The sequence below is a fragment of the Tenrec ecaudatus genome, chromosome 15 (genome assembly GCF_050624435.1).
Source record: "Tenrec ecaudatus isolate mTenEca1 chromosome 15, mTenEca1.hap1, whole genome shotgun sequence".
Classification (NCBI taxonomy): domain Eukaryota; kingdom Metazoa; phylum Chordata; class Mammalia; order Afrosoricida; family Tenrecidae; genus Tenrec; species Tenrec ecaudatus.
Window position 1 is genome coordinate 108,404,311 of NC_134544.1, and position 24,952 is coordinate 108,429,262.

A 24,952-nucleotide genomic window follows, 5' to 3' on the forward strand; every position below is an offset into this window, starting at 1 on the left:
GGTCTGGGTCATACATTTAGAATATTTGATATCTGAGCTATTAAAGGGTAAAATCTAATTCGTCCTTGTTATGAGAGCACTTAACATTTTCCAGCACTTAAAGATTTTGCTGTGGCCTAATTTTAGCGCAGTGTTTAGGAGTCCGGTTCTTAGGCCACACTGCCTCCATTTGTATCCTGCTGCACGTTACCTAGCAGTGCTACCTTCAGTAAGTCACTGCATTCTCTGTTTCTGTTTCCTCCTTTGTAAAGATTGTGCTAGAACAACCCCAGGGAGTTGTAGTGAGGAATGGTATAGTCAGCAACCATTGAGCTGGCTGCAGACTCCGGCTGACCCATGCACAGTGGAAACAGGGCTGCCTCGTTCTGCCCAGGATCAATTGCAAATCAGACGATTGTGATCAATCGGGTTTTCAGTGGCTGATTTTCAGAAGTAGACTCCCCCCGCCCCAGGCCTTTCTCCTTAATCTGGAGACTCTGTGGAAGCCTGCTTGCTATCATGGTATGATAGATGCTTACAATGAAAGATGGACTGTCATTTGTTGTAAGGAGAAAATGAACCTCTACATGTTGCACCCTGAGAGTCCTGGTGGTATAGTGGTTACGCATTGGGCTGTAATCTCCATGGTTGGCAGTTCAAAACCACCAGTAGCTTTTGGGGAGAAAGATGAGCTATCTACTCCCATAAATAGTTACAGCCTCAGAAACCCCCAAGGGTTGACTCCATGGCAGTGAGTTTGGCTGTATGGAAGAGTAGTTAGCACTTGATACACAAGACCCATCATTAATATTATTACTGATTATGTTTTTCTTTTGAACTTCATCTCCTAGTGTCTCCTAATATCACATCCACGCTGAACTAATTAGAATATGCCTTGTACTTCTGACCTTTCTCATAGCTCCATGCCTTTGCACATGCCTTTGACATATCTCCGTGTCTTTGTCTGTGAAACATTTCCTCCTGCAGCCATCAGCTGGGCTGTTCCCTCCTCAGTTGACCTTCCTTTAGGATCCTTTTCTTTACTCCAGGTAGCTGTTCCTTCCCTTCTTTGTGATTCCAATAGTCCCGGTATTATCAAAGGACTTGCCAGATTAACAATTTGGAGTTGATTGGGAGGACCTGGGTGGTATGAATGGTTAATGCATTCAGCTGTTGATGGAAAGATTGGAGATTTAAGCCCATCGAGAGGCACCTCAGAAGAAAGACCTGGTGATCCTCTACTGAGAAATCAACCCTTGAAAATGTAGCACAGTTCTATTCTGACATAAATGGAGTTGCTGTGAGTCAGAACCAACTGCAGGACAACTGGTACTGGGAACATTTATGGAACATTCATTACGTAGGGTTACATTTTTATCGAAAGTTGTTTTTGTTTTTTCCTGTCCAGGTTCTCCAGTAGAACCTGTGGTGGGGACCTAGACATTGGTGTGAGTTCCTCATGTTGGGTCTCTGAAACCTTGCAGAGTGCCTAATTAATGCACAGTGGATGCATGAGCTCAATATGGAACTGGATGCATTTGACCAAGTAATAAGCTAATCATAAGCATTTTCTTTTAAATCATCATGATATTCTCTTTGCAGAAACTTACTGTCTAAAATTTTAAAATACTCATTAATAAGAAGGCTCTCCCAAGTCATCCCTTTGAGTTCCAGAGAGTTTTAGCAACTTGGTTAGGAACATGCAATTAGCTTTATGCAAATTAGCAATTAGCTGTCTGCATGGAGAACAAAGGCCAGCAACTGGGCTTCTGGGATCATGGCCTTCACTGCCCTCTTGCACTGTCATCTCCCTTGGATATACACATGGGCTTGTTCACAAATTATGTTCCCTATCACAAGGCATCAGAAGGCTTGATATTTGAAAAGTAAATCTACCAAGCATACAATGACACAATGCACTAAACCTAGTTTTTAGAAGCTCCCGTAGCTTGTCATTTCATTTCTTCACACTTTCTGTCCCGTCTGTTCTTTATGTCAATACTAGCTACCAAAAACCAAGGAGGCAATGCCGACCCACAGCAACCCCACAGGGCCGGGTAGAACTGCTCCTGTGACGCCTGAGACTGACTGTTGGCAGGAGGAGAAAACTTGGTCTTTCACCTTCAGCGCTGCTGGTGGTTTCGATCAGCGAGCCTGGAGAATTGCAGCCAATAGGTAACCACGATGCCACCGTGGCACCATCAATACTCGTGAAGGCCACCATAATTACTCTTGAGAAGTAACGCAGAAAGATATAGCTTCTGAAGTCAGACAGACTTGGGTTTGGTGCTTGACTACACCATTAAGTGTATTACCTGGGATAGGTTGTATTATGTGTGTGCCCTGGGACAGGACAGTTGGTTTTATAAAGTGGAGATAATCAGAAATCTGCATTCGGTCCAGTTTAGGGCTCATATGACAGTGTTGTATCTAGCATTTAATTTATGGTCAATATTTTTGTGGTTAGATTCCAGGGGATATGACGGGGTACCAAAAACCAAAAAACAAACCGAATAAAAGTTCCAATAGGAAGAGCTTTCATAGGTTGCCTTTTTCCCAGTGAGTATCCAGCAACTCATTCTGAGTTAGTGCACCCAGTGGCATCCCTGGGAAGGTTCTCTGTGGTCACAGTGAATTTTTCATAAAAACAGTTTTGTTCGAATTTCATGTTTTTTTGTGATGCCAATTTTCTGAATGGCATGCAGCTGTGAAATTTTGCTTCCTGCTTGGGGAAAAATGCTGCAGAAATTGTTGTGATGTTGAACAGAGCTTATAAGGACAGCGTTATGAGAAAAATTCAAGTGTGCTAGTGGTTTCCTCGTTCCAAAAAAAGGTGAAGTGTCCACTGATGACTAACCTCATTCTGGATGTCTGTCATCTTTCCTAACTGATGAAAATGCTGACTTGTGGTGCATTTGGAGTTTGTTCCACCACACCAGACTATTAGTCAAACTTTCTATTAAGAGGTTCTGAAAAGTTGTATATGAAGGTGTGACAAAAACCCTAACTTGTGGCATACGGAGGACTGTTTTTTCCACCACAACAATTCACCTGCTCGTGCAGCAATCTCAGTGGGCCAGTTATTGGCAGAAACCAGCATGTCTCTCTTGCCCCACGCACCTTATCCGCCTGACCTCGCTCCATGTGACTTCTTTTTGTTTCCGCAAATGAAGAGGGTCAGGGACATGAAAGAACAGTGAGTTGAGGATGTAGAAGAGGTGAAGAAGGTAAAAATGGTGGAGGTGCTGTCAGCCATCCAAACAGAGGAATTTGAAAAATTTTGCCAAGAATAGAATCTCAGATTTGACAAATATATTTAGTGTAATGCAGAGTACTTTGAAAGTGATAAGGTTGTTTTATAAAACAAAAAACAAAAAAAACACCAAACTTAAATCCATAGCTTTGAAAATATATTCCATTTTGGTGAAGGGGGGTGGGTACCCATTCTTACATGATTAAGTTACACTGTTGACCAGAAGGCAGGAGGTTTGAGTCTATCCAGAGCCACCCAGAAGACAGGCCTGGCCATTTATTCCCAAAGGTCACATCCTTCGAAACGGTATGGAGCCCAGATCTGCTCTGAACACACAGGGACCCCATGAGTTGGCATCCACTCCTTGTGATGGGGAACTAGCTGTCTTGGGATTGTTGTTGTTCTGTCTCTAAACGATGATGCCCTAAGACTTGTTCAAACCTCAAGTGAGCCAAGTTGTTCTCCACAGAGACAGGTGGATTTTTCCTAGTCTCTCATTTTAATTCTCATGGTACTTTAACTTTTATATTATTGTTGGATATCTTTAGTAACTCGCCTCACAGTCAATTTCTGAGAAATCCAATCTTTTCTTCACAGGGTCTCTTTTGAGATTAGAGAAAGAAGTGGCAAATTTAGGAAATCAGAGCAGTTTTCATTTAAAAGTAGATCGTTGTCTCCATTACCCTATCATAAATGTTTTCTATTTTCCTTTATCGAAGGGTCACTTGTCTGTCAATTTGTATCGCCAAACGGAATGCTCGTGTTTTTTGGAAAGGTGAAAGGAGGCCACATGAAGGGGTCACTAGATGATGGAGCCAAAGCTTCCGATTTCCCCGTTTATCCAGCTGGGTTTGGAAATTGCAATGATGAAAAAATCCCACGGGCGCTACCTACCTGTCATTTAGAGCATCATGTTCCTGGTGGGATTTCCAGGGAATGCAATAGTGATTTCCACCTGTAATTTCAAAAGGAGGCCTTGGAAAAACAGCACCATCATTAGGCTAAACCTGGCCTTCACAGACCCGCTGGATTCAACCAGCCTGCCCATCCTCATTCACTATTATGCCAATAGTGAAAACTGGACTATGGGAAACTTCATGTGCTTCAGCTTCCATTTCAACCTGTACAGCAGCAGCCTCTTCCTCACCTGTTTCAGCATCTTCTGGTATTTTGTGACTATTCACCCCATAAACTGCTTTTCCATTCACAGAACCAGATGGACAGTGGTAGTCAGTACAATGGTGTGGGTCATTCCCCTGGCGGCTGTCATCCCCATGACCTTTCTGATCACCTTAGCCCCAAGGACCAATCCATCTGCCTGCCTGGGCCTCACCAGTTCTGATGACATCACCACCATCAAGTGGTACAATCTAATTTTGTCTGTAACCACTTTCTGTCTCCCCTTGGTGACAGTGACCCTCTGCTACACAACAGTCATCCACACCCTAACCCAATGACCCCAGATTCGCAGCTACCTTCAACAGAATGCTCAAAGGATAGCTATTCTGTTGTTCCTCATATTGTATGCATTTTTTAACCCTTCCATATCTTGAGGGCCATCTGAATCAAATATCATCTACTTCCCATCAGTTGCTCTGTTGAGTATCAAATTCAGGAAGCCTACATTGTTTCCAAAACGTTAGCTGCCTTGAATGCATTTGGGAACCTGTGACTTTATGTGGTGGTTGGAGACAACTTTCCACAAGCCATCTGCTCAGTGGTGAGATGCACAGCACGTGAAGACCTTGAAAAAGCAAAGAAAAACAGTTATTCAAATAACCTTTGAAATAGCTCATTTATTCCACCCCAAATCGGCAGCCACTTCTAAGAGAGCTTGCCAGAGTATCTCCCTCAGTGGAGCTCCCAGTCAATATTGGGCTGTCAGGTCATTATGTACCAAAGTCAGAACAGTTAGGAGTTCTCTTCAGTGCATGTATTGAAAATTTCCCTTAGGAATGGGATGCAGACATATCAGTGAACTGTTCGTGAGCAGAGCTATAAACTATTGGAACTCTAGGGCATCTCAGAGAACATCTAATCACGCCAGTTTGTTTTATAAAAGTGGAAACTAAAGTTCACCCACTGACCCTAGGTGTCTCAGTAAATAACTGCAAATTTGGGAGAATAATGGTCTTTCACGAATAGTTTCATGCGCTCTCAAGCCTCTTCTATTGAGCGCCTACACTGTTCTAGGCATTGTTTGTATCTTTCTTGGTATTCCGTTTTGGAGTCTATATTTTTAAAATGTTCATTTCCAAATCGTGCCTTGATAGTAGTAAGCTTTACTTAGTTGGTTTTCATCTGCTTTGCAGATTACAGCCAACAACTCAGTTGCTCTCAATGCAATCCTTGGCTGTCCATGCAAATAGTTGAAATGAAAACATCAACAGTAGTTGGGGCATGATATCCTTATTGTTGTGGGTCATTTAAAAAGCTGTTTAGGGATTTATTTTAAAAAATCAAGCTGCATTTAACTGTCAACACATCCTGGAAAAAGTGGGACCCCTTTTTGGATCCAGAAGTTATTTTAAAATATCACGTTTATAGAAGGTGTTAAATGAGATCGTGCGTTGTTTTGATTTCTGTGGGGAAATATTTTAGGAAGCATTAATTGGCCCTCTTTAGATATCTTACTCCTTATGACCGTAACGAAGACACTGTGTCTATTGTACTTGCTACTGCTTTTTTTTTTTTTTAGACATAGCGGTGCTTAATTATCACCAAGTGTGAACATTTGAGAAAACGTCGTCTGGATACTTAAGCCCCTGGAAAATATCCTAGTACTTAGTACTTAATAAAGTAGTTTAAAATCACTGAATACGTTGGTTACACTTCTCTGTGAAAGTGCGGTTTTACCCCGATTATATTCCTATCAAACCTTTGTGCTTAGAAAATAAAAATGATCTTAAAAACCGGTGATAGAATGTAGCTGGGATAGAATAAAGGGAACTAGAGGAATTCATCTGGACTTACCAGGTTCTTCTTTGATGTTCCATGTGGCTTAGATCTAAATCAGGATGCTCCTCAGAAAGCTCTGCTAGGCATGCCGGGAAAGGAAGAGAAGTCACTGGAAGGCTTTGCCGATGACTTTATCTGGATGATGGCACACTCTCCCACAGGCAACTTCTCCTGCATCTTTCTATACTGGATCGAGGCTTCTATCTAAAAGAGGCTATTCCACTGTAGAGCTCCACTTTGCCCATTTAATCCTGACTGCACAGTATGTGGCTCAGTTACCAACTACTGCTATAAGCGAAATACAACTGGGGGGCTTTACAGCACAGACGGTTATATTCTCAGAGTTCTGGAAGCTCAACATTCACAGGAAGGTCTTAGCCGTGTTGGTATCTGCTGTGGGCCTTTCTTCTAGTTTCCGGCACCTGTTGGCATTCAGGGACATTCCGCACATAGCATCAGTCTCCCTTGGGTGAGTTTTTCTGTGTCTGTCCTGCTCCTTTTATATGACACCACTTCGAAGCGAGACCTTTGGTACAACTGAATTAACATAACAGGAGAAACCCACATATCCAAACAGGATCATCTTTATCATCTCCTGGAGAAAACTTGAGGTAACTGCTTTGCATCTGGAAGGGCCAGCTCTCACTTAACAGTTATGGAGAGTGTTGTTTTAAGTAACATTCTCTAATTTCTGGGTTTAATATCCATTGCAATGGTTACGCTGAACATATAGACAAAATTCATGAGTAAAGGGTTTACTAAGGATGTTAACAGGTTGTAATGTCAGTGAGAAATGCTCAAGATAGTTGGTTTTAGGACAGGTTATGAAGCTTTTTCTGGCTGCTGAGAAATGCCCAAAGAGACATCCCACTCCATTGGAAGCCTCACCCTGAAGGTACGCAGCTCCACTCCTGTGGGCCAGCAAGCCCAACTTCACCATTTAAGGTTTCAGGAGCACCCCGCTCCACAAACCAACCTCTTGTACAAAAGCACTCAGCTTACTTGCTCTATGGGTCGACAAATCCACCACACTGTTCTGCTCTCTGGCTCCTGGTTTTGCTTTGGCTCCTCTGGTGTTATGGCTGTCTTTCTTCTGGATCCAGTAGATGCACGGTGCAGGGATCTCAGGTCCAGTGGACATGCTCCACTCCTGACTCTGGCTGGTAAGGAGATCCCTCCTTCTGCTGCTCAGAGTTCTTGTTTCATACGCAGCAGAATGGTATTCCATGGAATCCTGTTCACAATTGCTCACAAGTGAATCGTATCAGTATATCTCCCCCCCCCCCCCAACCTTCTACCAGACCCATAGAGTGGAAGGTCTTGGGTGATGTGTTAGACAGGGGTCTCTAGAGAAACAAAACCAGAATGCTAATATTATATATGTATATATAGATATAGATATATACACAGATAGATATGTAGCATAAGAAATAAGCAGTTAATTAAATTATAAAGCAGTACAAATGGCTTAGTGCAACTCACTCTCCTGAGAGTTGTGAGACACTGGCAGTCCTTCAAGTCTTGAGGGTCGCCAGGTAGTCCTCTGTAGAGCAATCCAGGCTATCCGGGCACAGGCAGCAAACAGCAAGGCAGGTCACCAACAGTCAGCCAGATGACAGTCCCCAGCTCAAGAGATGTAAATTCCAATGGTGTGGTGAAGCAGGTCTTAAAGGAACCTCAAATTGCAGTGACGTAGTCCATGGGTTAGGTGTCCCACAGGTAGTGTACCTTGCAAATTGAGGCAAAGAACAAGCAAGGCAGCTGTACACTGGACCGATGATCAAAGAGCAAGAGACAAGAGAGGTGAGGCTCGCCGAGCCATTTATCTCTCCACCCTTCCAGTAATCCCGCATGTGTTTATTGGCCAGGTTGGCACAATAAACTACCTAAGCTTGTATTACAGACTGGCTAGAAGAACCACATTATATAATGTACTACCCCTGCACTGAGATTCTTCAATCTTATTTAACCTCATCAAATTCAGGAAAATGTCAGTCATTATTTATTTATTCTACCCTCTCTTAACTTTTCTTATGTACTACTCCAAGCATACATAGTTATGCTACACAGTGTGTGTTTCTGCACAGATTTTATTTCTCTCTCTTCGATCATGACTCTCTCTTGGATTTACTTGCAGTTAACTGATCCTTATATTAACCCTTGTTGGAAAGCCCATTTGTGAATTTTAAATTCCAATTCTTGTAATATTCATCTCTAGACTTTCCATTTAATTCTACTTCTTTGTAGAAGTTCCCTCCTAATTCACTAATGAAATGTTTTTCTTTTAACTTTTGAAAGATATACTCTCCAATTCTTTAAATATGTTTAAATAACTACCTTCACAACTTTGTCTATTAAATCCAACATCTAGAGATGCGGGTTTCCCATTGGCGCTGTAACAAATTACCATACACACAGTGGCTTAAGACAACACACATTTATTCTCTTATAGGTCTGAAGTCAGAAGATTGAAATTAATTTCACTGTGTTAAGGTCAATGAATGAGATAACCAATGCTTCCTTTGTAAGCTCTAGAGAAGAATGTCAGTTATCCTTTCCTCTCTTTAAAGGCGACTTGTATTCCTTAGCTCTTTCTCCATCTTCAAAGGCAGCATCTTAGTATTGTAAAATCTCACTGTATCCATAATAATATCTCTTTTTTCCACAATTATCCTGTCTTCATGTTGTAAGAATTTGTGATTCTATTAGATCCATCAGACAATCCTGAATAACTTCCTCATCTCAATAATAACAAGTTAATAATACACTCCAAGGTTTAACACATGCATATCTTTAGGACGTTGTCTTTTTTTTTAACATTTTATTAGGGACTCATACAACTCTTGTCACAATCCATACATATACATACATCAATTGTATAAAGCACGTCTGTACATTCTTTGCCCTAATCATTTTCAACGCATTTGCTCTCCACTTAAGCCCTTTGCATCAAGTTCTCTTTTTTCCCCTCCCTCCCCGCTCCCCCCTCCCTCATGAGCCCTTGATAATTTATAAATTATTATTTTGTCATATCTTGCCCTATCCGGCGTCTCCCTTCACCCCTTCTCTGTTGTCCATCCCCCAGGGAGGAGGTCACATGTAGATCCTTATAATCCGTTCCCCCTTCCAACCCACCCTCCCTCTAAGGATGTTGTCTTAGTGATCTAGTGCTGCAACAGCAGAAATACCACTAGGGGATGACTTTGAGAAGCATTGATGGATCCTTTCACAGTTCAAATCCTGACATAAAGCATGCTCTAGGAGAAGGACTTTTTTTCACTGTGCTCATCTCTAGGGGATTGTCCTCTGTTCAGGATCTGTGTGCCAAGTGTTCTTTTGCAGATTTCCTGTTTTGCCATCAATCACAGCCCTGGTGGTGTAGGGCGTTATGTGTTGCGCTGCTAACTGTAAGGTCAGCAGTTTGAAACCACCAGTCAGGAGGAAGGTGATGCTTTCTACCCCTGTAAAATTTTAAAATCTCAGAACCCCACAGAGGAAGTTCTGGTTTATAAGTCAGAATTGGCTTTTTGGCAGGGAGGGGTTTGGGCATCAATCTTCCCCTGGGTCTCAGAGATTCTCAGAGAAGAAACCCTGAGTTCAAAGGACACTCCTTGTTCGCAGCACTGCTTTCTCAGTGGTACAGAGCTCCTTCTTCCCTGTTTTCTACTCTTTCCTTTATCTTTTTCAAGATAAAAGGTGATGCAGGCCGTGCCGTACGGAAAAATTCCTTACACTGGACAAACGCTATGATCTCAATAAGGTTGTATTCCCCCACTTAATCCCTTTACTACTAATTGGCTGATCACTTTAGATTTCACCATAGGAGATGATTACATCATTACTCATCTGCCAAATCACATACTTTCATGATTACCCAGCCATTGAGAGTCATCCAAGTAGACAGAAATTTGGGGCAGACATAATTTAGTTCATAGCATTATGCTTTCTGGCTCCCCCCAGTTATTTCTCTTGAGCAAGTAAAATAGCTTTGCCCTGCCCTATCATCTCACAAGTCTTAGGTCAACTCCAAGTCCAAATTCTATCCTGGAACAAAATTCCTGTTCATCTGTGAACTTGTGAAATGTGGACTACAAGTCAACTACTTTCCAAGTACAATGGTAAAACAAACAAACGGTGGACAATTTAATTACAAGTGGGAAGAATGGGAGGGGAAAAGAACAAAGGACACTAAGAAAAAATTTTTTTAATCAGCAGAATAATTTACATGAACTCTCAAGGCGTTAAAAGAAACCTGTGTTCTCCGAGACTATGTCAGCTGTGGTCCTGTCTCTCCGTGACCCTCTATGAATCCTGGGTAGAGGACCCTCAGCCTTGAGCTCCAACTTCATATGTTAGGCCCACTAGGGTGGCAGCTCTAGTCCCTCATCTCCATTCTCTGAGTCCAACTGAATGGGAACCCCCGCCCCTGATGGCTCTTCTTTTTCTTCTGGGTTTGGCAGCTCCCTCCTTATGGAATGGCAGCCTCATTCCCTGGAACTCCATTGGTGAATATATGACTCTGAAATCTCGGTGGCTACAGCTCCGCCCTTTGAAACGGAGACAATACTATTGCCCGTGCTCCTTCCAGCATTTCTGTGGATCTTCCAGCTGCTTTGTCGATAGCCCTTTTCTCTTCTTCGAGGATGACAGGTATAGCTCCTTCGGCCTGTTTTCTGACCGAAAATTCCAAGAACAGGCAGTGTTTGTGTCCTTTTGTTCTTTCTCGGGCCTCTTCAGTCTAAGTTACCTTGTTTACACGAAAGTGAGTCATCCCCTGAAAATAAGACCTACTTACAGTTTTGCCTCTCGCCGAAATATAAGATACCCCCGAAAATAAGACCTCCCCGAAAATAAGGCCCCCTAAAGCTACCTTGACTCTGGACTGTAGTGGTGGGCGCTTCCACGCCGCTCACTGTTGGCTTCGGCAAAGCTGGAGCAGACAGGATGTGCAAGGTCTCTTTTAATAAAACAATAAAAAATAAATGTGAACCCTACTCTTCTTCATAGAAAATGAAGACATCCCCAGAAAATAAGACCTAGCACATCTTTGGGAGCAAAAACTAATATAAGACACTGTCTTAGGGGGGAAAAGCAGGACTTGATGCAGAGGGCTTAAGTGGAGAGCAAATGCTTTGAAAATGATTAGGGCAAAGAATGTATGGATGTGCTTTATACAATTGATGTATGTATATGTATGGATTGTGATAAGAGTTGTATGAGTCCCTAATAAAATGTTTTTTAAAAAGACACTGTCTTATTTTGGGGGAAACAGGGTACCTCCTTTCCTGCTGTGGCTGTTGATTAGAGCCATGAGCATCAGTTTTAATTTCTTTAACAAAAGTTAGCCTAGCCATGTCCCTGGTGAAAATTCTAGGACATCAGCCCTTTGTACAATAAAATGTCCCAAGTCTTTGAGTTCTGTTTTCATTTTTTTCAGGTCCTCCTAGAGGTCATGTCTTTCCTCTCACATCACTGGAAGTGACCAGAAGACACCATGCAGCCCTCTCAGAGCTTGCTTGAAAATCCCGTCAATCTAGTGTATCGCTTACAGATTCTACATTCCACCAAATATCTGAACATAATGCAAAAAAGATATTTGACATTTCATATAAAGCATCGACCCTTCTCCATTGTCCAACCATAATTCCATCATTTTCTTTAAAGCTTCATCAGAGGCATGTACAACATCCACAGTTCAACATTCCATTGCTGGTGCCATATGAATTACCTAAGATTTCTCTCTGGCTCTCCTCCCTTGTGAGCCTTCACCAGAATTCCCTTTGATTGCCATAATTCTGCCAAAAACCTCTTCAAGGCAATATAGGCTTGAACCAAGTAAGTGTGTTTGGTTTGAGTTCTCTAGAGCAGTGGTTCTTCACCTTCCTCATGCCACGACCCTTTAATACAGTTCCTCATGTGGTGGTGACCCCCAACCATACAATTATTTTTATTTCTACTTCATAACTGTCATTTTGCTACTGTTATGAGTCATAAAGTAAATATCTGATATTCAGGATGTATTTTCATAGTTACAAATTGCACATAATTAAAGCATAGGGATCAATCACAAAACAATATGTTATTATATATTGTGAACTATTGATTTCTAATTACAAATAAATGCTATTTTGTCTTGAAGCCTGGTGTAGCATGGGTAACAGTCTTCACACTGGGTGCTTGTTTGTGGTCATATCTGCATGTGGGCGGACCCGCCTGAAGACAGAGGAGCGGTGTCTCAGTTCCTAAGACCCTAGGAAATATGTATTTTCTGATAGTCTTAGGTGACCCCTGTGAAAGGGTCGTTCGAGCCTCAAAGGGATCGTGACCCATAGGGTGAGAACCGCTGCTCTAGAGTCATAAAATCAGTGGCAGTTTTATGTATTGGGTTTAAGGAGAGCTTTATATAAAAAAAGTAGCCTATATAATTATAGAAAGAAGTACTGCTAAGTATAGTTTGGTTCAGGTCAGGATAGTCCACTGATGGCTTCTGTGATCAGCAAGCAGCACAGCAGGAGATTGAGAAACCAGATCAGGATGAAGAAGCAGAGACAGCAGAGGGTATAGGCTGGTGGATGTAGAGATCTGAAGTTGGTTGAGTGAATCCACCTCAGTCGTCCATAACAGCTCCTGGGATCACCAGGCAACACAATCTAGGAGCAGATGCAAGATCCAGCTTCAGCAGAAGGCAAAGGATTACAGAGGGTTCAACTCTCTTAGGTCTCTCTCTGTTTCTCTCTTAAATCAAGACATGATGCTTAGGATGTGTCATCAGCCTGTGATGCAATTGATAGGTGGAGCACCACCCCTACCCTTACCTAGGAGTGTCTAGTAGACATAATCTTTAACCATCATGTTGACATACTCACTTCTAAGTATTTTATCTCACTTCTGGCTGAATATTTTTCCAGATTATTTGTTCATTCTGTACTGTATGAGGCTATGCTTTAGTGGTTTTCTTTATGAATTTTTTTGAATTTCTGTCCACCACAGAACCACTGTGGCTGTTGCTTAGATCCATGAACATCAGTTTTAATTTCTTTAGCAAAAGTTAGCCTAGCCATGGCCCTGTACTGCCATTGTACTGCCTGATGTAAGAGCAAAGATTATGCAAGATGTCACGGTTGAGGAAATGCTTAACTGCTCCACCCCATAGTGTTGTTCCACAGTTGGTTTGTCTTTTCCTTGCACTCAGAGCATCCAAGCAGCTTCCCGGTGCTTATTCTTAAGTATGAGCTGACAGCCACCGGTAACAAGGCAACTGAGGGAAGCCTATCATTGGGATCAGAGACTCCACAATGAGCAAACAAACAAGGAAAGGAGAAACAAAAAGAACCGATGCAAAGAATATAAGAAAGAAAACGAAACAAATAGCATTATGATTAATACTTCCAAGAAAGAGAAGAGAATACATTGCATCCTTGAAACAAACTAGGAGGTTCTGAAGTAGGGAGATTTCAAGGAACCCAAAGCAACTCTGACATTCTAAACCAGGAGGGATTCGCAGGGCTGTTCCATTGCCCACTTGATATGGTCATCTGATGAAGGTGGTGAGGGAGGCACCTGGCGTTTTCTTTCCATTTATTCTAGTTGGATAATATCTACAAGAAATCCGGAGGGGCTGCTAGTGTGATGTCAGAGTCATCTTCTAATTCCAGTGGAGCTAAAGAGAAGTCTGAGTTTGGTTGTTTTGCCTGCATTTCAGAGGCTACAGAGGGAATGGATCTGTTTGTGCTGTTTTTTGTTGTCATTGTTTTGTTATTTTAAGTGCACCTAAAACACAAGCTTTGTATGTGACATCTTGTATTCCCCGATTGTGAGTTGTCTCTACGGTTGCATGCCCTATGATTATATCAACATATATACTTTTTCTATGATTAGTAAATATATACTTCACTTGAGCAGATAACTTTTCTTTTTGAAAGTGTTAGTCTATATCTGTGGTTGTTGAACTCAGAAATTTATGGAAGAGAGGATGATGGCTACCCAACAGGGTGCGATGTTTAGCTCTGTTTGGATGTTTATGATGCAGACCACTCCCAGCATCATCATTCTCTGAACCCGAGGTGTAAAACACTGTGCTACACCCTAGCGAGATAAACAGTGATATATTTTTTAAAAATCCTTTCTTTCAAAGACACCACAAGTTTGCAAATTAACTTCCATAGTTCAAATGTGCATTTTAGTTATGTTCTATTTACTTATCAAAAGTCAACCAAGTGTTCCTCCAGGTCTCTCTGCCATTATAGGTCATCGTTGGACTCGCATCCCAAGGCATCGACCCAAAGAGTGAATACTAGACATACATTGAACGGCCTACACATCTTTCAACTAATAATAGTAAAGTGTTATGTAAGTGAGAGCGATGCAGAAATGCCGTAGGTTTCTGTTTGCATGTGTCCCGTTTATCTGTTTGGACTTACTAGAGCATCGCATACTCTACATTGTCCTATAACCAAAGTCAGCATTTCAATTACCTGATTCTCACAGCACACACACACACACACACACAATGGATATGTTTGACCTGCGATGCTATCTCTATGAGTTTCTCTTCATTATGAAAAAAGAACCTTTCCTTTTCACAAAACATTTTGTGATGCACTTTTTCCATCTACAGTTTTAAAGATAGGGTAAGCGTAAATACAATTCATTCTAATGAATGAAAAGGAAAAGTCAGGTCAATGTTTAAGCCCCTATTTCAGTTTTAGCCATTGTTGGAAGCAGTCCTGCAGTTCAGCATTGGTGATTCTTTCTCTAATGAGCCAACCCAGAATGATCATCCCCACAGCTGATTAAACCATTGCAGAACCAGTGGCCCTTAAGTGGGCTCCACTTCATGGTGACCCCATGGGGGGTGAGAGTAGAAGTGTCCACCACAGGGTTTTCTCTTTTTTTATAATTTGATTGGAGGATCATACAATTCTTATCACAATCCATCCATCCATCCATTGGGTCAAGAACATATGTACATTTGTTGCCATCACCATTCTCAAAAACTTTGCGTTCTACTCGAGCCCTTAATATCTGCTGCTCCCCACCTCCCCACTCCCCCTACCTCATGAACCCTTCATCATTCATAAATTATTATTATTTTGTCATATGTTACACTGTCCGACGTCTTGCCCGACCTTCTTCTCTGCTGTCTATCCCCCAGGGAGGAGGCTCTGTGTAGATTCTTGTAATCAGTTTCCCCTCTCTACCTCACATTCCCTCCACCCTCCAGGCATCATCACTCTCACCACTGGTCCTGAGGAGTCATCTGTCCTGGATTCCCTATATTTCCAGTTACTATCTGTGCCTATGTACATCCTCTGATCTAGCCAGATTTGTAAGGTAGTATTGGGATCATGATATGGGGGTGGGGTAGGGGAAGGAAGCATTTTAGAACTAGAGGAAAGTTATCTGTATCATCATTGCTACCCTGCACCCTGACTGGCTCATCTCCTCCCCACAACCCTTCAGTAAGGGTTTTCAATAGCTGACTTTTCAGAAGTAGATCAACTAAGTCTCTTCTGATGTACTACTGCGTGAACTTGAACTAACAGCCTTTTGGTTAGCAGCCAATTTGCACCACCCAGGAACTTCATAACAACATCAGATTTTCTTACCTTTGAAGCATTTTTGGCATTTCTGGTGTAGTTCTGTAATAAGATAGTAAATTAATACAATTAGCTTGCTTTGCACGGTCTATGTACCCTTTCTTCTCCCCATTGAGATTGTTAACTCTTCCAATGTACAGCCACATTAACTCGAGGCCCTAGCATCTGTCAATAGGTGTGATAGAGAGAACAAAACATAGACATTTATTGCAGAACAAAAATGCATGGCTTTTAGCCTCTGTTACTGAAGATGGAAGCTTTGTGCTAATTGAGTGTCTTGCATTTGACTCCAACCCCAAACAATCCACAGCACAACCTTCTAATTGAAAGCAATGAAAATATCTTCCAAAACATCATGAAACATGCTCGCTATTTGGTAAGAAATGAAATAACCCACAAAGGAAAAAAATATTAAAGTGGGCAATTAACCGGGTCAGCAGTTAGGTAACCCAGCAGTTTTTCCCAAGGGTCTTTACAAAATCCATGATGTATTTTAGTGAAAGTTTTCGTATCTGTGAATAGGGAAATCACACACCCTGATTTACCCAGGACAGTACTAGTTAACGCCAGTGTCCCTGGTGTAATCATCTTTATTTTCAAAAGTGTCTGAAATGATCTATGGTCTCCCTAAGCATGGGAGATAGGATTATAGGGGAAAGTGTGAGACTCATCAAATGTGGGCATTCTAATAGGAACTTCTTGCAAAAATGTGCATGTGAAAAATGGCCTCTACCCTCCGTCTTAGAGTGAATGATAAATAAATAAGGGAACTGAACATAACAGGACAGCATGTAAAAGGCCTGCCTTTATTTTGACAGTAGGTAGACAAGAAATACATTTGCCCCTGAGAAATCACAGTCAGCATTGAGTCCTCATGCAAATGTGCTGCCCAAATTCATGCTGCCTGTGTGTTTAAACTGCAGCTTACGTGGAGAAGTTATTCTGAAGTGATTTTCAGATGCTACTTGAAATCATATCTCTGATGTGTTAAGAAAAAGTCTTTGCTCACCGGGCAGCTGTAAAACCTTTTTAAAAACAGAACTTGTGCCAAGGTTGCAAATAATTGGTTCTGATAAAGTTCCAAGAAAACTGAGAAACTCGCATTGAAAAATGCCACCACCACCAAAAAGAAGAGTGAATCTGATAACAGGCAGAGAGAGTAGGAGAGTCAGACCCCTTAAGATTTCATTTATGAGAAATTGATGCCAATTGTAAAATAGGGTATTTACTTTGTTTAAAGTATCCAAGAGATGCTTGCAAGGTGAATAATACGATTTATATTATAAAAATGACTAAATATTTTAAATCAAACATTAGAAATTTACATGTATAAGTTGATTTAGAAATGCAGTGAATTGCTTCAACAGGGGATAGGTATAACACAGTTAAGGAACTGAAAGTAATAACAGAAATAACAGGCCAAGGCACAGTTTTTTTAAATCATTTTATCGGGGCTCATACAGCTCTTATAACAATCCATACATACATCAATTGTGTAAAGCACATTTGTACATTCATTGTCCTCATCATTCTCAAAACTTTTGCTCTCCACCTAAGTCCCTGGCATCAGGTCCTCATTTTTCCCCTCCCTCCCCACTCCCTCATGAATCCTTGATAATTTATAAATTATTATTTTGTCATATCTTGCCCTGTCTGAAGTCTCCCTTCACCCCCTTTTCTGTTGTCCATCCCCCAGGGAGGAGATCACATGTAGATCCTTGTAATCAGTCCCCCCTTTCCAACCTACCCTTCCTCCACCCTCCCATTATCGCCACTCTCACCACTGGTCCTGAAGGGATCATCTGCCCTGGATTCCCTGTGTTTCCAGTTCCTATCTGTACCAGTGTACATCCCCTGGTCTAGCCAGACTTGCAGGGTAGAATTGGGATCATGATAGTGGGGGAGGAGGAAGCACTTGGGAACTAGAGGAAAGTTGTATTTTTCATCATTGCTACATCGTACCCTGACTCGCTCGTCTCCTCCCCAAGACCCCTCCGTGAGGGGATGTCCAGTGGCCAAGGCACAGTTTAAAGGGACAGAACAGTGAAAAATGTGGAAGAGCTAAACCGTAGTGGAGTACAGTATGAGAGTGCACTATGCCTTTGAGTAGTTTTTCCAAGGATGAAAAATAGAACTGGGGATGGAGATATAATATTTATAGAAAAATCGATGACATATTTCCCAGAATTATTGAAAAATCCCAAAGCCCCATGTTAGAAATAAGAACAAAAAACCAAACACGATTTAAAAAGCAAGACTGAATGGAATGACAATGAGACATCACAGTGAAACTGCAGACCCTCAAAGACAAAGAAATCCTAAAGTGATAAAGTGCTCACAAGGTGTTAGTACTAAAACTGAGGGCGAATTTTTAATTGTAAAAAAAAGTAGTCATAAGACAGTAGAATAATGTCTTCATTGTGCTAAGAGAAAGTGTTTCCTTACCTGAGATCTATACTCAGAAAATTAGTTTTGAAATTAAAGGAAAAAGAGGCCTTAAAAACAAACTAAGGTTACCATCCCAAGAAAATGCTGAAGAATGTGCTTCAGGAGGAAGAAAAATTGTGTCCAAGGGATAGTGTTAGGAACAGGAAGAAAGGGTTAATGCAAAATGTATGTAATTTGGTAATTAAACCTAAATAAGCACTGAGCATATAAAAACTACAATATCAAATAACAACCACCAAAAAAGCCAAATCCACTACTGTGGAGCTGATTTAAACTCAGACTGACCCTATGGGTTTCAAAGACTGTAAATCTTTACAGGTGCAAGCAGACGAACACTTCTCTCTTGAAGAACTGCTGGTGGGCTTGAACCACCAACCTTGGGGTTAGCAAGCCTAATAGCTAACTGACAGCACCAGCGGGGCTCCTTAAAACAACAATGGCAATGCCTTATTTGTAGATTTCAAAAACACTGTAGATTGAAAATGGGGAAACTCTTGTAGGAAGAAGGAAGAGCGCAGTTAAATTGAAGGGATCACAATCAATATTTTACAATGTGTGTGAGCCATTGAATGGAAAGCTGATGTGCTCTGTGGACTTTCATCCTAACTAGAATTTAAAATTCTATGTAACTATACAAAATATAAATCACATGTAATTTTGTAACGAATTGGTAAATAGGAGATTGGATATGACAAAGAGAGTTAAAGAACTTAAAATGAGATGGGGGAAAAGCCAAGACACACCTTGAAGATTGAGAAAATGAAAAATATGACACAAGCAAGTTATAATTAAAAATTATATGCAACTATATAAATACATAAGCGAAACATAATATGAGGACTAAGCCATGGTATTTTCAATCACTTCATATATATGCAACAGTTGGACATGGAATAAGGAGGACCGAAGAAAATTCAATCCATTTGAATTGTGATGTTGGCAAAGAATATTACACTATGAATTTGGCATAGAATGTCATTGCCAACAAAATAAACAGATCTGCTTCGCTAGAAATACAGCCAGAATGCTCCTTAGAGACAAGGATGAGGAGACTTCATGTCACATACTTTGGCCATGGTATCAGGGAAGACCGTTCCCTGGAGAAGAACATCACGCTCGGTAAAGCGGAGGGACAGAGAGAAAGGAAGGCAAATGAAAGAACAATTGTGAGGGTAGCCGGGCACCGGGAAGTAGTCTCTTCTCTTGTCCTAGAGGCACTAGGAGCCCGCAGCTAACAACAGCATCTTTGAAAAGCAAAACAGAAGACAATGGAGAACTAAAAAAGCTGGGAAATGGTAACATTCATTTTGGGAAGAAGATCATAATTGGCATGAGGAGGCTTCGTGTTCTCATTGTCATGGAACGGAGTAAGACTCAGGACCCCTGTGCTCCACAGTCCAACTCTTCCATGGCGTTCCCATGGTTTTGATTGCAACAGAATCAGCTGCAGCGTGTTCCTCAGCTTGCACCAGTTGCCTTCCAACCCCCAACTTTGGTTCTCATCCTTGTTGTTAGGTTCTGGCTCAAAGCTCCCCTATGTGCAACAGAACAAATCACTGCCTGGCCCTGAGTCATCCTCGGAATGTTGTTATGTGGGACCCATTGTTGTTATGTGGGACTCATTGTTGCAGCCACTGTGTCAATCCGTCTTGTGAAAGTTTCCCTCTTTTTCCCTGCCCTTAAGTAAGATGCACTTTTCTTTTTGGTTTTACTTTAAAATCATTTTATGGGGCTCTTCCAGATAGAATAACAATCCATCGATCAATTATATCAAGCAAACTTGTACATAGGTTGCCATCATCATTTTCAAAACATCTTTCTGTGAGCGAGTCTTTATGGATGCACTTTGCTTGGGACTGGTCTCTCCTGATAGATAACACACACACACACACACACACACACACACACACACACACACAGTATGTGAGAATACGTTTCCCCATCTCTACTTTTCCTGATTATTCAGACAGTACTTCTTAAAGGACATGTTTGCTTGTTTGTTGCAAGTCCACGGTCCTTTCAATATTCTTCTCCAGCACCCTAGTTCAAAGGCATCAGTTCTTCGGCAGTCTTCCTTATTCACTGTCTCACTTTCACATGCACATCGGGCTATTGAACATACCATGACTTGGGCCAGGCACCCGAATCCTCCAAGGGCTGTCAGCACTCTTCAACACTTGAAAGACGTCTTTCGCGGAGACTTACTGCTGCTTTTATATGCACAATGGTGGATCCAAGGAAAATGGAATCCTTGACAACTATAATAGCATCTCCATTCATCCTACTGTTGTCTGTTGGTCCAGCCTTGAGGATTTGGGTTTTCTTTACATCGCGTTGTAATCCATACTGAAAGGGCAAAGATTTGCTCTTCGTCAGCAAGTGCTTCGAGTCTTACAAGTTTTCAACAAGCAGGGTTGTGGCATCTGTGTATGGCAGGTTTGTAAAAAGCCTCCCTCCAATCCTGATGCTGTATGCTTCGCATAGTCCAGTTTCTTGGATTGCTTCCTCAGTGTACAGATTGAAGAAATATGGTTAGAGGATACAACCCTGACTCTTACACTTCCTGATTTTAACCCCTGCAATATTCTCTTATTCTGTTCAAATGACTCTCTCTTATTCTGTGTACAAATTCCATGTGAATATAATGGAGGGTTCTGGAATTCCCATTCTTCTCTATGTTTTCCATGATTTGTTATGGTTCATGCAGTCTAGGACCTTAGCATAGACTGTAAACTATAAGCGAACATCTTTCTGGTATTCTCTGACATCAGCCAATGTCCATTCGATAGCAACAAGGATATTCCTGGTTCCATGTACTCTTTGGAATACGGCTTGAATTCTGGTGGCTCCCTGACTGTGTACTGCTGTACCCAGGTTTGAATTATCTTCTGTAAAAATTTACTTGCATATGAAATTTGGCATACTATTCAATAATTTATGCAATCTGTAGGGTCTCCTTTCCTTGGATATAAATATAGATAAGGCATATAGATAAATATAGATAAAGATATAAATATAGGCATAAATATAGATCTCTGAATATCTTCCACTCAGTTGACCAGGTAACTGTATTCCAAATTTCTTGGCATAGCCAAGTGCTTCCAGTGCATCATTAGGTTGTTGAACCATTTCAGTCGGTATTCCATCAATTCCTAGATCCTTGTTTTTTTGATAATGTCCTCAGTGGAGATAAGCTTTCTTAAGTACCATGTGTTCTTGATCATAGTCTACCTCTTGAAATGGTCGTTTCCACCAGTTCTTTTTTGGTATAGTAGTTTCTATATTCATTCTATCTTCCTTAGATGCCTTCTATATCATTCAATAATTTGGCTCAAATAATTCTTCAGTATTTCAATTCAAGGCTTAAACATTGTCTTCGGTTCTTTCCACTGGAGATAAACTTAGCGTCTTCTTTCTTTATGACTGCCTAACTCCAGGTCTTGGCACATTTCATCATAATGTTGTACTTTGCCCCAATGGTTGTCAGCTGTCTAGGCTAACACAATGCCTGGGACAGTGTTGCACTCTTGGAAGAGCAGGCACTGCCCAGTGAGGTCTGGCTCCACGCACTGTTTTAGTGTTGTGGTCGCATAACCTCTGGGCAGCATGTTGCACCTTTGAGAGTGGAGTGACTCCTCCTGTGGAGTTGGTCCTAGTCTGGATGCAAACATTACTTACTGTCTTTATTAACATGTCCTTATTATCACTGTCTTTATTATGTGATAAGTAAGAGCCCCCTCTTGGGGATGGCCAGTCATTTTTCTTTCCTCTTCCCTATTAGAAAAAAAAAAATGTACTTTGTTTTCTGGAGCGACTTCATCATTTCTTGCATTTGCTTTAGCTACTTTATGTTCCATGGAAATGTTAGGCAGACTAGCATAGGGCTAAAAGATGTCCATTAAAGCATGCCCAGAGAGCCAAGCACGGGAACAAGGAATGGCGTACTGCACATGCTCAGCGGCTCAGGTTTCCCGCCAGCAGGCATGGGTGGGCGCTAAACCTGGATTGGCCCACGTAGGCCAGGTAAATTCAATTCAGCCAATGGGTTTGATCAGGGGTCGCCCACCACGCCTCCCCGTGGAATCCTTGAAAAGGCAGGAGCCCAGAGTTGAGAGGGGGAGAGAGACAACTTTTTCTGCGTGATGCTGTGCAGCTTCTGCCAGGCTGCATGGTCGGGAGGAGTCCTATGGGTGCCATGTAAACCTGAAACTTCCTCTAACTCTCATAAAACTCACTTGAATCATGAACCAGGCTTCGGCGTGAATTCTTTCTCGCGCGAAGCCAAGGACCGAGGTATAATGCTATCTCCAGAGAGATCTAACAGAAACATTTAGGATTACGCAAATCATTTGTGTCACCTGTTGTTGTGTACCAATTTTCTCTCATATAGACATTATGTGATAAAGCTGAATTGCCCTTAAAGGGTTTGCTAGGCTGTAACCTTTACAGAAGAAGATGGCTAGGTCTTTTTTCCCATAGAGCCAGTGGTGAGCTAAAAATCACTACCCTTTTAGGCATCAATCAAGGACTTAACCATTACACCATCAGCAACCTTTAATAATGTTAGACCGTGTTAAATTTCTGTATTGACATATGAAGGACAACTTCTAGAAGAACATATTTGGAGATCAAATTTCAAGATCACTCACTCACTGCCGAGTTCATGCCAACTCATAGTGAACCTATAGGGCAGGGTAGAATTGCCCCTGTGGGTTTCCAAGACTGTAAACCTTTACAGTAGAGATCTCCATCTTTGTCCAGCAGAGCAGCTGGTGAACTGGTTTTGAACTACTGACCTTCCTGGTTGTAGCCACACTCCTAACCACTACACCACCAGGGCTCCCCAAATTCAAGGTAATGAAGGGATAATCTATAACAAATAAAATAAAACATAGGAGAAGTAGTTTAAAATGGTGGAGTCAATAAGACCTGGTGTTCTCGCTCAGCTCTGCTCCATAAATTACCTCACAGTCCTACGACAGTGCATAAGGTTATATTGTACTTTTTGTTTCTCTCGAGCATCACAATTCTTCACTGTCTGCTCTGTATTGCTTAGAAACAAAGCCAAAGAAAACAATTAGGTAGAGATGGTCAAACTATTACAAAGCTTTATGGATTACAACAGTATAGTGTTAGCTTTATAAATAAAGCAATTCAGCAACATAAAAAGCCTAGGAATAGATCTTCACATATATTTTAAAAATTGATTTATGACAGCATATTCATTATAGATACATGTGAAAGAACTAGATAAGCAATCTATAGAGTTTGGAAAATGACTAGTTGTATGGAACTGTAGATCCCTACACAAAATTAACTGTGGGTGAATCACTGACCTAAATGCTATATTACATACTACTATTAAAAAAAGCCACCCAAACAGGATTGACAAACCTATAGAGACAACAGACAACAATTAGAATAAGGGTTTAGGGGGTTAGAGGTATAAAGGGGAGCTAATATCAAGAAGTTCAATGTTTTGAATTGATTGTGGTAAAAATAAACAATACTGTTTAATGTGATTGAACTGTGGAATGGTATGATATCTGCATTAGCTCCCCCCAAAAATGATTAAAAAATAGATAACTCCCAAGCTTAGGTGTTTCCAGATATTGATCACTAATTTTTCAATGACTGATGTCGGTGCTCCCGGTCAGAAGGGAGGTACTTCTGTCTACTTGCTGACTCGGACATCCAAACTTGCACCAGCTCCATCTTCCTCCACTGCCCTGAGTCTCCACGTCTGCTGCATTTGGAAGAGAGAATACTAAGGTAGAGTGGGCACAACATCTTTTTAACTGTCTTGCATGCTTTCCACCATTAGCCATGAGTCGTAACTCCTTCCATCAGGCCTTCTTGTAGAGCTTTATAAGCTGACTACGTAAGAAAAGACCAAGTGTACAGCCACGCCAATGCCAATGCAGAAAGGCAGACCAGCTTAAAAGACTTGCATTATAAAAGTTTATTCGGGGGGAAAAGGAAGGAACAGGAACTAGTGGTCACAGAACGTTTGTAATCTTGATAGGTTGCTCTTGTGAAGATCTCTTGGTTGTTGTTTTGTTTTGTGGTGGATGGATTTCCATGATCAGAATTAATTCTGTGCTCTAGAGAAACTCCATTTCCATCATTTTAAAGTCCTGGGAGGGTCTTCATTATTACTTATCCTCGTGCCAGTGGGTCGCAAGTTTTAGCAAACATCAGCATCACATGGTATGGGGGTGGGGTGGGGTAAGGGCTTCTTAAATCACAGACTACTCAGCTTCCACCATAAACGTTTTTACTGTAAGTCTGGAGTGGGGTCTGATCTTTTATATTTATAACAAGTTCCTGGTTGATGCTAATGATGATTCTAATGCTGTGGAAACCAGACTTTGAGAGTATGGCTCGAAATCTCCTTTTGAAAGGAGTCTTGAGAAGTAAGCCTCCACTCTGGATTGAATGCTATCCCCAAAAGAAACGTTGGACAACTGAACCCCAGACCTGTGAGTATGACTTTGCTTGGGACTTTAAAGATATTACCAGTTAGGTTAAAGTGAGACCCCACTGTAGCTCTGTGAGTCCTCATTCTAAATGGCATGTGTCCTTATAAGAGAAGACAATACCGACAGTGGACAGATGGACACGTGAGGAAAGATATGGGGCAGCTGCAAACCCAGGCATGTTAAGGAATGCCAATGGTTCAAAGGAGCTACCAGAAGCTGTCTCGTTATCAATG

General features: G+C 41.4%; 1 protein-coding gene and 1 non-coding gene across 2 annotated transcripts; both read left to right on the forward strand.

Moving 5' to 3' along the window:
• The first annotated feature begins 3,986 nt into the window (after nt 1-3,986).
• Nucleotides 3,987-5,018, forward strand: OXGR1 (oxoglutarate receptor 1). The gene is given in 3 exon segments (XM_075532835.1): nt 3,987-4,108; nt 4,110-4,765; nt 4,768-5,018. Coding segments are annotated over 3 exon segments (1,029 nt in total).
• Nucleotides 5,019-21,709: 16,691 nt separating this feature from the next.
• On the forward strand, nt 21,710-21,909 carry LOC142428370 (small nucleolar RNA SNORA74). Its single transcript, XR_012780285.1, has one exon. It is a non-coding gene; the product is annotated as a small nucleolar RNA SNORA74 (small nucleolar RNA).
• The last annotated feature ends 3,043 nt before the right edge of the window (nt 21,910-24,952 follow it).